At 44.6% G+C, this 17,664-nt stretch overlaps 1 protein-coding gene across 4 annotated transcripts in view; it reads right to left on the reverse strand.

Moving 5' to 3' along the window:
* Ptpra (protein tyrosine phosphatase receptor type A) overlaps positions 1-17,664 on the reverse strand; it is a 160,406-nt gene that overhangs the window by 1,834 nt on the left and 140,908 nt on the right. For all 4 annotated transcript variants that reach the window (XM_013159837.3, XM_003476623.4, XM_063248780.1 and 1 more), the window contains 8 exons: positions 17,487-17,653; positions 16,581-16,716; positions 15,772-15,921; positions 14,166-14,259; positions 13,228-13,304; positions 12,645-12,779; positions 2,537-2,662; positions 2,306-2,457 (listed from right to left, as the gene is read on the reverse strand). In XM_013159837.3, the coding sequence (XP_013015291.1) occupies positions 2,306-2,457; positions 2,537-2,662; positions 12,645-12,779; positions 13,228-13,304; positions 14,166-14,259; positions 15,772-15,921; positions 16,581-16,716; positions 17,487-17,653 (1,037 nt within the window). The remainder of the gene's footprint in view (positions 1-2,305; positions 2,458-2,536; positions 2,663-12,644; positions 12,780-13,227; positions 13,305-14,165; positions 14,260-15,771; positions 15,922-16,580; positions 16,717-17,486; positions 17,654-17,664) is intronic.

The raw sequence follows: 17,664 nt of genomic DNA on the forward strand, positions 1-17,664 counted from the left end.
GAGGTTAGCCTGCACAACACAGTGAAATCAAGGCCAATCTGAACTACACAGTAAGACCCTGTCTAAAAACAAAACAAAGAAACAAACCCAAAAAAATAAAAAAGAAACAAACCCCACATTAGATCCCAAACCAAAACCCCACTAGCCCCTGCTGCCCATTTGCTAACACACCTGGGCTGCCCTGAACCTCTGGTGGCTCAAGTTGGGGTTCACATTTCCCTTTCCCTGATAAATTGTCTGCAATGATGTATAACTGCTGATTCTTCTCCATGCCTCTGATTTTCCTGAATTGAGGGAATCTGGACTCTGAGGTATTCACCTTATTCAATGTTATCAGAGGATTCTGTGACAGGACACTGAGTGCCTGCTCTGTGGCAGGGGACTGTGGGGTTTAGCAGTCTCCTTGGATAAAAACGTAAGCAGTACGGAGAGAAGAAGAAAGAGTGCCAAACAGGGTACCCACAGAAGGCTCTCGTCAGGGGTTCTGAAGGAACAGACAAGTCAGGACAGTGTGCGGAAGTCCTATGGCTGTTTGGGAATGAGCTGCTCAAGGCCCCAAGCAGGAGTTCTGAGGCTGCCAAAGTCCGTATTGCTGAACGAAAGGCAGGCAGGCAGGAGGTGGTGGGGTGAGGTCAGAGCTCCAGAAGAACGCCAGTTCCCAGTGCACTGCCCTGGCTGGCCTGGGAGCAAGCTCTCAGATCATGGTGAGGTTTTAGTGAAGGAGCAATATGGCTGTGGTCTGACACAGGTTAAAAGGCTCTCTCTGGCTGCTGTGTTGAGAACAATGTCAGGGAGGGTGCGAGCAGGCAGGCTGGAACAACTACTGGGAAGGACAGGTGGCTCAGACAGTAGCCACGGGGGACGCAGTGAGAAGTACTCAGATTCTGACATGTGCAGGCACAGTGTGACTTGCTGATGGATTAGATGTCATAGGCGAGAGAAAGAGAAGAGAACATGGTAATTCCAAAGCTTTTCCCTGGAGTTAAGCGGGTGATGAAAACATCATTTACTTATCTGGGGACAGCTGTGCAAACTGCAGGCTTGGGAGGAAACAGTAGGGGTTTTCACATGAACCTATCGGAACCCTACATGAGCATCGCTATTAGACAGTCACATGGAAACACTTGTAACTGGACCACTAACCTGGAGTTTAGAGGGGAGGGTGAGCTAGTGATAAAGACTTAAGAACTGGTATCAAAGCTAGGAGCCTGGGGAAGCTCAACTAGGCGCACTGTCTTGACTGACAAGAGCTTCAAGGATGAGGGTTCAGACCCAGATGGGGAAGAATCAGCACAGCACACAGGGAAGGAAAAGCCTACATGGGGAGAGTCAAGTATAGAGACGAGGTGATCACTGGTTTCAGCAATCTGGAGGCCACAGGCAGCCCAGGGAAACTTCAGGGAGAGAGCAGGGTGTAACTGACATGAGCTTGAGAGAAGATGCAAGGAAAGCAATGGGATGGGGTGACAAACCTTTTGAGAAAATTTACTGTTAAGAAAAACTCAGGATAAACTTTTTTAAAAAATGTAATCTCAACATACCCCAAACAAAATTCATCTTCTCCCTCCAAGTAAGCTTTCTTACCATCCTTCTGCTACTTCATTAGCAGTTATCAGTAACCCAGCCTCCAACCTGGGAGGCATTGTTGGCTCCTCTATGTATTTAATTTTTGTACTAAGGACTAAACCCAGAGCCTTTGCACTGAGCTATATCCCCAGCTCCTTTTGTGATTTGAGAAAAGTTTTTGCTAAGTCACTAAGTTGTCCAGGTTGGGTTCAAACTCATGACCCTCCTGCCTCTGTGTACCAGACTGCTGATACTACCGGTGTGTACTGTATCTAGCTCTTTTTCTGTTTTTCCCACATCTCTCTGTTTCTATAAACACTACATGGCTATTTTTTAGTGATGTGAATTGACTGAAGAACTAGGAAATGAACCACAGCTTTCTCAGTGAGTTATAACCCCAGACCTTTGTAAATTTTAAAATTTTTAAACAGGTTCTTATTAAATTGCAAAACTGTCAAGGCTGGGCTTGATCTTGTGATCCTCCTGCCTCAGCCTTCATAGTGTTGGGATTACAGGTGTGTGCCAACATGCCTGGTTCTCAGTAATGTTATCAGTTCTTCAGCACTTAATTAATATGCTAGCTTCACATCTTAATACTCTGATCCTCCAGCCCTGTCTTAACTGCACTTGACTGCCATGTGCTTATCCATACCTGCCCTTGTGCAGCTTTTTCACTGTCTAACACACGCCCACTATGGCCCTCATCTATCTCTCTGTGTGAGAGCAGGGCAAGTGGTACCTGCAGTGCACAGTGATGGGGTGGTTCCCAGACTGCTGCTGCTGCTTCTGCACAGCAGCGATGATGCTGATCATGCCCTTCCCATCACTGGGGATGCCCACTTCAGGCCAGCCATGGAAGTGGAACTGTCGGATCTGCCGGCTCTTGTTCTCCTGCAGAGGAAGGGTTAGGAGGTATAGGCAGTCCTGCTTTCCCTTGGGGAGGATCCCACCCATCCCATATCCATCTTACTCTGGTGTTGGTGACCAGGAGGTCTCGGACAGTGTAACTCTCACATTCCTCTTCTTTCTTCAGCTCCACTGTGATATCTCCATAGGACACCAGACCATCAGATGGCCAGTACTGGGCACACTTTTCCTGGAGGGACAAATGGGACAGGGTGGGGTTAGAATACCACATGTGGCAGAGGCAACCCTGCCCACAGGCAGCTTGAGCCTCACATACGTCCTTCTCAGGGTGTTCAAAACTCAGAAACCACATTATCTCACATCATTCTAATTAAGCTCTGACTTCAATTAATCAGAGATTATCACCTAACCAAGTAGTGTTTTCTTACATTCCAGTTTCGAGTATGACAGGGTCTCTGATGAACCCTAACCAATTTTTCAGTGCAGTATCAACACTCAAACAGATGTAGAGAGGAGAGGCGAATGCCTTTGTTCAAATTCTTCCCTCTGTCCTCCAGATATTTCCAAATTTTATTTATTATTATTTCTATTCTGTTTTTTTGAGGCAGGGTCTTGCTATGTATTTCAAGCTAGCCTTGAACTCATGGTGATCCTCCTGCATTAGTTTCCTTAGTGCTGGGATTATGCGTCTTGCACGTTTTACTGCTGTCTTCATGGATTGCTAATTCAGAAAAGCTGAATCCATTTATACTCCCACCCAGCCATAGTGCTTCTCCACAGCCTAGGCCACAGTATCCTTTTCTCCCTTGGATTTTGATTTCTTTCATTTACAGTGGTACCTTAAAGTGGCCTTCACTCATGTCTGTCTTTGCTAAGTGAGTAGAGGTAGTTTACTATCTGTCTCTGCTTCTACCTGACCCAGAACTCTTTCCAGTTCCTTGAGGGAAAGGGCTGTCTTGGATTCTCAGCATGTTATACAATGACTGGCATATAGTAGGCTCTTACTAAATACTGGGAAATGAATTTGTTCAGTGTGTGCAGAACAAGTCAAGGAATGAACATGTGAAAAAACCAAAAACAGTTACATGGTTCTTTAGAGCCATGGATGTATAAGTCTGAAGTTCACTACTGGCAATTTAAAAATTTTCAATACTCTGAGTTTGCTGAAAATAAAGATTTGCACTGGTATGGTTTGGACAATTGAAGGCAGATGTCTTGTGGTCTGGATGAATGATCTGGGGATCTTAATGAGCAATGTATGAATCATTTTACTTCTTGAATGATGTGCTTTGAAATTTTATTGTAGTCTTTTTTCCCTTCTTTTCTATGTTTAAATAAAATGAATTTGAAAAAAATTCTCAATCATACATGTACATATGCTTACTAGAAAAGATCTGGGAACATTAAGGAGAAAAAAACATTGATGAACTGTAGTCTAATAAATTCATTATTAACAGTCTATGTAACATGGAAATAAAGCTTTTGTAAATTGGGAGGGGCGAAGGGGCTGAAGGGAGGGCAGATAAGTGGGGGAAAACACAAACAAGTTACATCATGTACAGGTACAAATTCTCTATGATGAATGTGGTTATTATGTACATCTAAAATGTACCAATAAAATCTGACTGGAAATAAAACATAAAAATGGCCAATACACACACACACACACACAGAGTCAGTTTTCGTGACTCTCTTGTTGCTTTTCCTATGTGTGATCATTCAGTAACCCCTTTATAAATTACAGCTCATTTGAACAGGGTTATTAAAGTGGTGAATCAAAGAAATGTCATAGATCAGTACTTCCCTATTTGTGCCTACCAGGAGTCTTGGGGGTGCCTAGGAAAGAGGCTCTGGGAAGGTTTCCTATACTTCAACCATAAGTTTTTAAAAAAATCCTAATGAAAGTTCACCTCAACCAGGTATTACACCGCTGGGGATTGATTCTGCTACCAAGTTCCCCTCCAATACTGCCTTTACACAGTTTCTTGGCTGGGAGTGAAGACAGATGTTGAAGCCATTGGAAACCTGGCTTAGCTGCATGAGGACAAGAGGGAAGTAGAGGGTATGACCAGTGGAGAAAGAGAGCATAATTAAGTTTTATAAGGGAAGGAAATACCATAGCCTTGAACCTAACAGGGCTCAGATCTTAGGATCTTCTTAATTATATACAGCAGAAAGAAAAAGGGGTAGAAGGAGGCCTTAGGTGTGGAGAACTAAGAACTATGGCAGAGGCCCTACCTAAAGCTTGGAACAAGAGCTTGTAAGCAGGGTCAGCAAATAGGCAAACTTGCTTTGGCTGCCTAATGGGGATGGTGACTCCAGATAGTCCTGGCTGGATTTATCAGGTCCTGACTGACCTCAGGGAGCAGACTGATGCCATATGCTGGTGACAAAACTATTGCAGGGAGGTAGGTAAGGTGTTACAATAGTTTGTATCTAGATGTCTCCCTAAAGCCTCACATGCTCATAGGTGGAGCTTTGGGGAGATGACTGGATCACAAGGGAGTGGCACTCACCAGTGGGTTAGTACACTGATGAGTTTATAGTTAAATGTGATGTTCAGAGGTGCAGCACAGCCTGACCATTCAGCTCACTGGGGGCGTGGCCTGGAAGATGCATCTACTCCTTACTCCTCCCTTCCCCTTCTCTCTGCTTCTTGTCTGCCAGGCTACTGTGAACCGCTCTCCTCTGCCATGCTCTCTGCCATAACATCTTGCCTTGGCGCCAGCCAACTATGGACTCAAAGATGAGCCAAACTTCTCCTTTAAGGTATGGATGTCAGGCATTGTTGTCTCAGTGATAAGACAGTGACTAAGACAGGTAAATTCATGGGGTTAGGATTTAAGGGAACACATGAAGAAAAGACACAGAAGACCAATATATTTGTGAATCTACTTCTCCAGATGAAGATGACAGGATTCAATTAGTTTAGCCCTCCATGTGGACTCAACAACAAAATCAAAGGAGTAGGTTAGACTCCTTTGACTTTTAAAAACAAAGTCAAAGGCAGGTATAGTGCGATGTGTCTGTAGTCCCAGTGAATTGGAAGACTGAGGCAGGAGGATCACTTGAGCCCAGAGAAACGGATACTTTTCCTCTCTCTCTCTCTCAAAAAAACCAAAAACCAAAAAATCCCAACAAAACAAAACAAAAAACAACAAAGTGAAAAATACTGCCATGCTGAGGACAAAGGGGAAGGACCGGGCAAATAGTCCGTAGAAGTGCCTCACTCAGCTGAGGAAAGGAACTGGTAACAGATTATTACTACAGAAGCACAGTTCAGAGTCTTTAGGGAGCTGAGAGAAGGGAAGAGCTTGGGAAAAGGCACTGAGCAGCTTCAGCCCAGAAAGGGGATTAAGGAAGGCGATGCCTAGAGTTGTGACATGCAACTGGGTGGAAGGTGGTCTTATTTATTGAGATAGGTCAAAGTGGAATGGCCTTACATGGGGAAAGATCTGCTGGGGTGACTGCTTTGCACTCAGCAGGAGGAAGAACATGAGATTAAAGAATCCAGAGTAGGCACAGCAGGGGTTGTGTGCTTGCTGTAGCTCAGGCTAAAAATGCCCAGGGCCTCTGATGAGGATAAAGATGGGAATGCAGAGCCAGAGAGAAGGTCTGTGAGGAATACAGCGCTAGTAGCAATATGGGGGCCTCTTTCAAGAGAAGCTATGATTTACTGCTGAAAATGTGCCCTGTTTGGTATAAAGATGGAGGGGCAAGAGAATATGGAAAGTAGGGGGATTTAAAAATAAGTAACAACAACAATAAGCAAGTAGGACTATGAGAAGAAATCAATTCTAGTCTGGGAACTAGACACAACCACTAAAAGTTTCTAAATTTTGTATGCATGGGCAGATCTGCCTTCAGTATCTCCAGAAACCAAAAGATTTTAAGACAAGAAGTAATGTGAGTAGCCAGTTGTGGTGGCACACACCTGTAATTCCAGCAGTTGAGAGGCTAAAGTGGGAGTATTGCTATGAGTTTGAGGCCAGCCTGGGCTACATAGTGAGTTCATGGCAAGCCTGAACTACATAGCAAGACCTTGTCTCAAAAACAAAACACAAAAGGCAAAACCAGTAACAACAACAACAACAACAAAAAAAATAGTAGCAACATGACATTTATATTGTTCTAAAAAACCACCAGGTGCCATGTAAAGAACTGAACAAAAAGGTATCAGACTGGAAGTAGGCAGATCCGTTGCTAGGCAACTGCAGTTGAGCAGTGCTCACAGGAGGCATCACCACTGTCCATGGCTCATCCCTCAGCAGGTGAGAGATGATGGCTTGTTTGAGGGTGGCGGCGTAAGCTGGAGAGTACAGAGGTGACTCCTACAATTGTGAGACATGGAACTGTATGGAAAGTGGTCTTACCTATTGAGATAGATCAGAGTGAATGGACATAACATGGGAAAAAGAGAAAATTAATCTTATTTGGGCCATGTCTTAGTTATTTTTTATTTGTCGCTGAGACAAAATATCTGAAGCCCAAAGTTGGAAAAGGAAAGGTTTATTTCTTACAGTTTTTGGAGGTTTCAGTCCATACTTATTTGGCTCCAAGGCAGGCTGGCACGGTGAGGCTGCAGTTCATAGCAGCTGCAAACAGCAAGGCCGAAACCGGCAAAAGAGCAAGACACACCTTCTTCCTGCCATTACATTACATTCTGGCTCCACCCCTTTGTGGGTGTAGCACTGATACCATCAATCCAAGCACTAGACAATGAACCAATCACAAATGCACAATGCCACTCATGAGGCCTGGGGGCCACAGACATAAACCATGACAGGCCATATGAAGCCTGAGATCCACTAAAGTGGAAAGATACTGGTTTACAATTGGGAGCATAACTGAGTTGGAGACATAGCTCTAAGAGTCCTTGGTATACAGATCGTGTTTAAAGCCACAGGGTTGGCTGTGACCCTTAGTGTATCAAGGCTGAGCCTGAGTCTAAGATACTTTAATGCTGAGAGGTCATGCAGTGAGGAGTGATCATGAAGGAAATGACACAGGAGTTAGCGAGGCTAATGAAAGGGCAAGCACCGCAAAGTCAAAGGAAGAACGGGTTCTGAGGATGAGGGAGGCACTGACTTTTTCAAATGCTGCTACAAGACCAACCTCCAAAAAATAAAAATGATCACTGGATTAGGTAAGATGACTGTGCGGATGATTTTAACTCAAGCAGTTCCAATAGCTGACAATGGAAACTAATGCAAGGAAGCAATCTAGGGAGAAAGGCAACCCTGAGAGGTTAAGAGAAATGGTATCTAGACAAAAGGAGATTTAGGACTAGGGCAGAGATTTTTTTTTCTTTAAAGACAGGAAATGCAACACTATAGGCTAATAAGAGGAAAAGAGTGGGGTACTATTGATGGAGGTAAGAGAATATAATTCCAGCAACAACATCCTCGAGAAAGCTGGATGGAAAGGGACCAAGAACACAGTTGATGGCTGAACTGAGAGGTTGGAACTCTTTCTACTGTGACAGCAGAGAGGACAAAAGAAGTGGCACAGATGTGAATTGGCTCAGGGCTTGGGAGTGAGAGGAGTGCTTGTCTGATTAAAGAATGAGGTCATATAACAAGCTTAGGTATGAATGTGATGGGATAGGCATGGACAGTGAGAGGTCCGAGAGAAGAAAAGGATGAGAAGCAAGAAACATTGGATGCTACTAATTACCCACATTAGATCTATGGTTGTGAACTCAGAGTGATCAGCTCATTTCTGTGTTTTTTCCCCAGAGATGTCTGCTATTATTTAGAGGTTTAAAAAAGTAGAAGCTGGGGCTGGGGATTTAGCTCAGCGGCGTAAGTACCTGCTTGGCAAGTGCAAGGTTGTGAGTTGGATCCTGAGTACAAAAAAAAAAAAAAAAAAAAAAAAAAAGAAGTAGAAGCCTTGCCGTAGAATAAGGTAGTATAGCACTAAAAAGGCATGAGATAATCGTAGGTATTAACAAGGGAAGTATAATAATGACAAGTTACAAAAACTCTCAACGGTAAGGAGTAAGATGAGTACAAGAATGGGGTGGTTGACACTGAGAAATCAGGGCAGTCAATGGCTTTAAGAATAGATCAAGAGGGCTAGGAATATAGCTCAGGGGTCCAGGGTCTGATTGGTAAACACAAGGTTATAAGTCTGATTCCAAACAAACAAACAAACAAACTAGATGAGGAGCTGTGTGTGGTGGTGCATGCTTACAATTCCAGCACTTGGGAGGCTGAGGCAGAAGGACTGCAGTGGGTTTGAGGCCACTTTGGGCTATACAGTGAGTTCAAGGCCAGTCTGAACTGAACTATGTACACAGCAAAGCCCTGTCCCAAGGTGGTGGTGGTAGATGACAACTGTGATGGTTGATTGTGTCAATTTGAGTAAGAAAAGCATAACTAAATCGGCTCAGCAATTCCATACCCCAGGATGTGAAAGACCCACCCTACAGTGGCTTGTGGCATGGATGGTATAAAGGGGAAAGAAGGAGGATGGATCAGCTTCTGGTTGTTCTGATCTTCACTTTCACCTTGGACGTCATTTCCAGTGTCTTCCATTACAGACCTGTCAGTTTCCTGGTACCGACTTGTATGGGACACTACAGTGACCTCCTGTGAATGAATCCTTTGGTTGCCAATATGCAGACACACTCCACACATTGTATCTGCTGTTGGTCTTTGTAAGCCAATCTTATAAATTCTCGTATGTTTCTGTATCTTGTGTTATATCTGTTTCTCTAGTCAACACTGACTGATACAAGGACAGAGAATTATTAGAGTAAGTGGAGAGATAGTTGGAGATGGTGAACAGATTTTCAAGGCTGCCGATAGAGTATGAGAAGATCACAGTTTGACTATGGGAATCGGCGGCCAAGGAAGCTGGAAACAGAAAATTAAAGAGTAAATGGATCATCCCTATGGGTACTAATGCCTCCCAAAACAGAGACAGAGATGAATCATAGGAAGCTGAGGTAGAAGAACTGCTTAAATTCAGGAGTTCCAGACAACAGGCGAGATCCAAACTAAAAAAACAAAACAAAAGAACAACAGTAAGAAACAAACTCAAGAAAATAATAAAATAGAGACAGAAATGTGGGCCCCAAAGGGACAGTAAGGCAGATGAAATTGCAGTGGTAAGGAATGGGAGACAGAGGCTGGCAGTGTGTTTTTAGGTTGTGGACTCTATACAACAGCACCCTGAAAAGGTGGAAACCGAAAAGCTTTTCTCTTTCTTCTGCTGTCTCTGTTCACTGGAGATAGCGCTAAGTCTCTGAGACGGTCTAAAGGCTGACAACACAGGGAACACATAGCTTTGTGGGCATCATAATCTACAGTGCTGCAGAGGAGCTGGCTGAGACTTTGGCTGGGCTGAGGCAGTGGTGGAGCTGCTGGGGTTGCCCAGCCACACTGATGCTTGGGGCAGGCTGTGGCCACTGAGGAGATCCAGACTTAATAAGCACCTTGTGGGATCCCTCTGATTAAGGTGGAACAGAAAGATGATGTGGGCCTCCTTTACTTATCATTTAGTACCCCACTCTCCCATGTTAGCATCTCTCATGAACAGAAGACAGAACAGGAAGTAAAAGCTTGTCTTGGCCAGTGAGGCCTTATGAAACACGGAACTGACACCATGTTCTGATCCACTTAGAAGCTTTGGAAGAAAACTACTACCTGTTTTGGGGGCCCTAGGAAGACCTAGGCATAGGACACAGTGGCAGAAGGCTGTGGACCCTATCTGGCTTATGGCAGGCTTAGCCACAGTGCATGTGGCCTTCCCCTCATCACTCATGAGAAGTGCTGCCTGCCCCTCTGATCTTTCCTCTAACTAGGTCCTCTTCAAGGATGAAAGTGACTGGACAGAGCTGGATGTGTTCATCAGGCCATGTTTTATTACAGGACAGTGGACAGAGAGATGATCCCTGAGCTTGTTGTTCAGAATCTCTTGCACCTGTTCTTTGGGGCAGCTCATCATCTAGTCAAAATACAGGAGAAAGTGCACCTGGTTTAATCTGCATGACCCAGGGAATCCTGTCCTAACAGGAGTTTGTCACTCAGGTGTCTGCTTCCTTGAAGCAAAGCAAAGGACCTTAACTAAAACCTCCCACTTCTTCAACCTTGTTACTAATGCTAGATGATCTACAAAGGATGCACACAAGTCTGGGAAGATTAGGTTTGGAGTTAAAGGAATAATTAAAATTGAGAAAAGAGGCTAGGCATGGTGACACATACCTGTAATCCTAAACACACCGGGAGGCTGCTATGGGAGGATCTCAATTTGAATCTCGTCTGGGTAATTTACTACCTTAGTGAGATGCTGTCTCAAAAATAAAATATAAGTCAAGTGTTGTGGCACACACAACCCCAGCACTCAAGGGGCTGAGGCAGAAGAACTGTAATGAGTTCAAGGCCATTCTGGCCACATAATGAATTAAAGACTACCCTGAACTATACGGGGAGACCTTGTCTCAAGAAAAAAAGCCACAACAAAAACATATCTCAAAAAAAAAAAAATAAAATAAAAAAATAAAAAGAAAGAGCTGGAGATGTAGTGTGTGACGGCCCTAAGATCCATTCCCAGTACTGCAAAAAATCCTAAACAAACCAACCAAAAAAACCAAACCAAATGAAACTAAACCAAAACAAACATTGCTATGTATAGTGGCATATACCTGTAATCCTAGCTACTCAGGAGGCTGAGGCAGGAGGACTGAAAGTTTAAGCCCAGCCTGAGCAACTTTGTGAGAACTCGCACCTCCCTACTCCCCGCAAAAAACTCAACTTAATGAAATGTGAGGGTAAGCAAATGAGTACATCAAAGTTAAGTAAACTACAGACCAGGAAACTACTAAACTTGGAATAACCAATATAACACACATTTAGTGTTTTTCATTTGTAGTAGATAACGGACTCAGTGAGTCTCTGGGGGTTGCATCCTTCACCCTTTCTCTGTATGGCCCACTTGCCCTACCACATCCAGGGCACCAGCATTACTGCCCTGGCTCTCAATTTCTGGCTTGTTTATTTCTCATAATCCTGCTCATGTCACCAGAGGCATTAAAACACACACACACACACACACACACACACACACACACACACGCATGCATGCATAAATTGGATTTCTTAAAGGTTCTTTAACTGCTCTATGAAGTTCTAACTCTAGCTTGTAGAAGCTCCTTGTAGCTTATGAACTTTCTCCCCTGGCCTTGCTAGCTTCTCTAGGCTCATTCTATTGACTCTGATCTCTCCAGACATAATGAACCATACATTTACTGCAAAGTCCAATTGATGTACAAAGTGCCTAAAGGAATAAGCACTGCAGAGATGGATGAGGTGGTGCAAGCCTGTAATCCTAGCACTCTGGGATTCGAGTCAGAAGGATCAAAAGTCCATACCCAGCTTGGGCAACTTAGCGCTGTGCTATCTCAAAAAATTTTTTACATGGATAGGAGGAGTCTAATGTAGTGCGAAAGCCCTAGGCTTAATCCCCAGTAATGCAGGAAGAAAAACAAACCAAAAAAGTGCACACTGTGGGATCACAGACTGGGGAAGCTGAGGAGTATGAGGGGCACCCCTCAGGCTGAGCTTACTTTGTGGGGACTGAAAGTCTTTTGACTGAAGAATAGCAGTAAGGAATTTCCTACTCTGAGTGGGTGCTGACCTGGGAGGGCTGGGAAGCCTGAGCCCCAGAAGCACTATTTTCAATCCATTTGAGAGATTTTTTCCAAGATTTCCTAAGCCCAGCATGGCTGGTCCAGCAACCAGGCTAGTTTCTCCTCTAACTTCATGCTATCAAATGCTCTTCAGTGAATGCACATACACAATCTCTAGTACTTAAGGGTAAATGGTATTTCATTGTCAATGAATATTAAGTTTTAACTTATTGCTTTTGTTATTTCTCAAATTCTAACATTTTCTTTTGTGTAGCCGGCAGAGAAATCCGAATTGTGGCCCTCTTCTCCTAGCTTTTCCTGCCTGGGCAGCATGGTAGATGTGTTGTAGGCTGGGTTGTATGCAGGACAACGCAGAAAGTGTGGGAACTGTCAGCCAACTAAATGGAGGCTCAGGTCACATGGCTTTTTTGGTCCTAAAAGAAGGTGATGACTATTTAGATACCAACTGGCTGGATACTACTGCCTGGAAATGCCTTTTTAAAAAGTTCATACCTTCTTGCCTCGCCCCCTCCCTTTACCACTGCCTTCTCACCTCCTAGCACCTTTTCAAGCTCACCTGGCCTCTCTCCTCCAGCTCGGTTAGCATCACAATGGAACAGGATTTCCACTCCCAGATCATTCGCCAGAAGTCCTCAATTGTGTGGAGAAGAGGGCCCTGGCTAGCGATGTAGGAGTCCTTCTGGCGATAACCCTAAACAGGTCAAGGCAATCACAAGTAAGGTTTAATCATGGAAGGACAAATGGAGACAGTAAAATAGAACCTAGGAAGCGGTGGGCTGCTTAAGAGGCAAACCCATTTGAAGCAGAGTTTGCTTTTTGTTAAGGACTAAACCCTGGAAAAGGGGAGGGTGTGCTCGAGCTAGGATGAGAAGTGCAGGAACTGGAAGGATCCTGCACATTTCATCATCTCTGGGCTGTGACTGTGCTGTGAACTTTCCTTCCACGTATCACACCGGTGCATTCCATTACCCCTACCTTCCACTCTTCAGTGTCCTAGTGTATAGGATGGCTGTGTATCAGCCCAGTACCTACTGAGTCAAAGATCATCCTCCAAGCAGGCCCATGAGGGTGGCACTGCAAGTCCCAGGGAGTCCCCGTGGGGTGCTTGCTGGGAGCACAGGGGACCATCTATCACTCACATCAATGAAGGATGCATTCACGTAGTCTGTGTTCTCCTCGCCTCGCTTAACTGGAATGATCACTCTGTTGAATTCATCTGCAACAAGGACAGTGGCTTGTAGCTTGTTAGGACAGCTAAGAGGGGTTGTCAGTTTGACTGGCTTTAGAACGAACACTCAGGGGTCAGTAAAGCACACTTCTGGATGTGTCTGGGTGGGTCATGAAGTGTGACCTTGGGAACTGTTATCTGGTCCCCGACTCCTTCCTCTCTATTTTATTATATTTATTTATTTTGCAGTACTGGGGATCCAACTCACAACCTCGCGCTTGACAGGCAGGCGCTTATGCCACTGAGCTAAATCCCTGGCCCCTCCTTCCTCTTTAGGATTCTTTTTCTGCTCTGTTCCCGTTGCCATGAACTGAGCAGCTTTGCTTCACCACATCCTTTTGCCCTGATGTTTCTGCCTTGGAGCCAGGTGACAAGGGATCAAAACCAAATTAATTCTCACCTCCTTTAAATTGTGGATGTTTGGTACTTTGTTCTGCAATGGGAAAACTGACTAATACGTTTGCCAACATGTTCTTTTTCTGCATTGTTCCTGCACAGGCCAGAGCAATCCTTTGGCTTTTATGCTGTTTTATTTTCTAGAAGCCATTAAAGAAGTGGAAACAAAAAAGGTAATGCCATGATTCTTTTTTTTTTTTGGAGACAGGGTCTCACTCTGTAGTTCAAGCATGCCTTTAACTCACTATGTAGCCCAGGCTGGCCTTGAACTCATGGCAATCCTCCTGCCTCAACCTCCTGAGTGCAGAGATTACACGTGTGCACCACCACCATGCCTGGCTATAATACCAAGATTATTGTCTCCAAGCCAATCATTAGTGTCTGAAAAGCAGAATTGTGGGAGAGAATGGGGGGATAGGGCAACTCAGCTTTGGGATAGGGAGAAGTTCTTACATGGAATGATCTGTAAAACTCGGTTCTTCTTCATGTTGGCCGGAAGGTTTCCAGTCCGCATCTTGTCATTCTGGATTTTGATTGATGTTAACTTCTAAATGAGGTAGGAAAGGGGAAACATTACTGATCCTAGTAATGGAACTTAATAAGACTGCTGTCATTGGGCCTGCATCTCCATGCCATGTTGGCTGTACACTGCTACTCTTACTCCCAGGGACCTCACCTCTATAACCACAAATTCTTTTTTTTTTAAATTTAAAAATTTTTTTTAAATTTTTTACTTCAACTTGTAGCAACAGATATTTCCACAAATTCTTATTGGAACATTATTTCTTCAGTCTTTAAATTCAGTAACAAGTCAAGTGAGTGACTAGGATACATCACCTTCCTCTGGCCTGGAACACTATGAACCCAGAGCAAGGATTCCAGTACAGTAGGAGGGAGGAAGTATGCTTCTGCACCACCTGCTTTCTGCTCTATCCCTAAAGGCAGTGCTAGACTCAGGAAAACTTATTCAAATGTGTATCTTCCTGCCCTCTGTTTCTGAGGTTCCCTCTTAATCCTTCCATTTCAAAGTGTAGCCCATCCATCAGCAGCAAAAGCCTTGTCTTGTTAAGAGATGCAGAATCTCAGGTTCTAATCCAGACCTCCTGAATCAGAACCTGCCCTGACAGGATCCCTGTACTGTCTGCCCTAATAGGATCCTGAGAAATCTGTGTACACACTACAGTGCTAGAAGGAAACTGCTTCTTTCCTTTTCCTAGTGCTTTAACAAAAGTGGTTCTTCTTATCCCAACTCATAATCTCTTATTCCTAGGAACACTTCTGATTGATGAGAACATGATATTAAGTCCTGACTCTGCCTTTTTTTTTGGTGCTGGGCCCTGAACTCAGGGCTTCACAAAGGCTAAGCATGCTCGTTTCATTGAACAGTACTTTCAGCCCTGACACAGGCCTTTGTATTAAGAGCTACTAGCTAATGGTTTGCAGCAGTTATCAGTGATCCACAGGCCAAATCCAGCCTGATGTCATAGTAACAGGCTTCATTCATTTATTATGTGTTTTCTATGGCAGTTTTGTGCTACCATGGCAGTGTTGTTGGGATAGAAACTGTAATGACCTACAAAGTCTGAAATACTTACTAGCTTGTCCTTAGAGGAGAACTTTGCTCTTGCTGTATATTATAATCATTTGGGATGGCTGGGAAGCTTTAAAAAAACACCACTGATTGGGTGTGGTGGCACATACCTATAATCCTAGCACTTGGGAAGCTGGGGCAGGAAGACTGCCATGAGTTCAAGACCAGCCTGGGATATATAGCAAGTTCAAGGCTAGCCTAAACTATATAGTGAGACACTGTCTCAAACAAAACAAAACAAAACACAAAAAAAACAAAAGCCAAAATAAAAAATACCACTCCTTGACATCCTCTCACCATCCTCGTGACTCCAATATGCAGAATATGTTGACAAGAGGGAGAATGGGTAAAAGGCCACCTGTCTGCCTTGTCAAGGGACTATCTACTGGTAAATGTACAAGGAGCCAAGCATCTACCCAGATCATCTGACTCGTTCAATATAGAGTTGGTTGTCCAGCTTCAATTTACCTTAAATTCCTCCTCTAATCCATTGTTGCTGGTCCCTGGTATCTTGTTGTAAATTTTCTGCAGGTGGGTTTCTAGAGAGGTCACTTCCAATTCTGTATCCCCATAAAGATAATGCTCCAGAAGGGCTTGGTATATAAAGACATACTGCATCTGAAATGTGGATGATGCCAAATCTTCAGTACATATAACACAGTCCTTGTGGTGCCAGATCACCCCTCCCACCCTCATGCCACTCCGGTCCACTTCTCCTTTGATCCTAACAGTATAAAAATAATTTGCTCTTATTGTTCCAGCTCACTGAAGCAGGACTTGAAGTGTGTGAGTCCCTCTGCAGGTGCTTAACTTGGGAGGCAGGGTCCCAATTTCCTTAGGGGTGCTTAGCAGTGTGAAAAGCACATATGCAGCCTCTGCTCATTCCGAGGGCAGATTCGATAGTTTTAGGGTCTGGGACAGTCTGCAAGACCCAGTCTGCAGCCATCTTCCCTCGCATGCTGTGCACTGACCGCAAAGCCCATCTGCTTTGCACTGCTGTTCCTGGACATGGCCACTGGACTGTGACTCTGTGGTTGCTGGCATGTATGCTTTCCTCATGGATGTCTGCTTCCAGTGAAGCTCCAGTGAAAATGACACTGATTCCTGACTGCCTGGGCACAAAACCACAACTTCCTCTGTGTTGTTTAAATATACAATTTATAAGAGTCATCATCATACTGCATGAGGGTCATTTACAATAACCTAGGAGGCTAGTAAGCCCTCAAGGGGTACGGTTTTGGTCCTGGAATCCCCTCAGCCTTGGGCTCATCACTCACGTCTGTTTGCACCATCTGGCAGCGCTGGGCCCGGATACGGCTCACAAAACCATACACATCCACCTTCCGTTCTGTGTGCATCATGTCCAGCATGGCATCAATGACGACAAAGGTACCTGTACGCCCAACACCTGCACTGTAGCCAAAGAGCAGGGGTGTTACTGGGGAAGGGGGGCAGCATGCCTTGTGGGAAGAGACAGGAGGGACAGCACAGGTTGGTACTCTTTCTTCAGGTCTCTAACTACTACTTCTGAACACGGTAGAGCTGGGACTTTTCTGGAACCAACAACTTCAATGTGCCCTGAACTCTAGCTATCAGGGCATATCCCTTGACACTTAAGACACTTGTCTGAAGGCAGCTAGGGGTGGTGTTGCATGCCTACAATCCCAGAATTTGGGAGGCTAACGTAGGAAGATTTGAGGAGTTTGAGGCCAGCCTAAACTAAAATTCCAGGCCTGGTGGTTCATGTTTCCAGTCCCAGTACTGTGGGAGGCTGAAGCATGATGATCACAAGTTTGAAGCCAGTTCATGCAATTTAGCAAGATTCTGTCTCAAAATAAAAAATAAAAAATGGCCAGGAATGTAGCTTAGTGTGAAGGCCCTGGCTAGTCCCTCGTATAGCAAAAAAACAGAGCAACAGAAAGGTCTGAAGGCTTCAAGTCTACATGGGCACTCTAGGACTCAAGCTCTTGGTTTATAGGAGGACCTCCCAACTTCCAACTTTGGAAGGCTACTCATGCTTTCCCTTTCCTCAAGTCGTATTCTCTACCCTCCAGAACTTGAGGAATCTCTCTGGCTGCTGCTTGTCTGCTCAGTGCCAGTCTCCTTAGCCAGGGCTCCTGTGGTAATCTTCTGCTCTGGCCATTAGGGAAGGATACGAGGAGCCAAGGGGCAGCCATACTGACCTGCAGTGGACCACAATGGCCCCTGCATACTGCGGGTTACAAGCCTTCACCTTCTTGAGGAACTTGAGCATGCCTATTGGGGTGAAAGGTACCCCAAAGTCTGGCCAGCTGGTGAAATGGAACTGAGTGATGAGGCGCTGTGGTTTTCTGTTGGTCACGTCACCCACCTGTGAAGTGA

Source organism: Cavia porcellus, unplaced genomic scaffold (genome assembly GCF_034190915.1).
Source record: "Cavia porcellus strain 051 isolate PalLab524CR breed Dunkin Hartley unplaced genomic scaffold, mCavPor4.1 scaffold_5, whole genome shotgun sequence".
In the NCBI taxonomy this organism is placed as follows: Eukaryota; Metazoa; Chordata; class Mammalia; order Rodentia; family Caviidae; genus Cavia; species Cavia porcellus.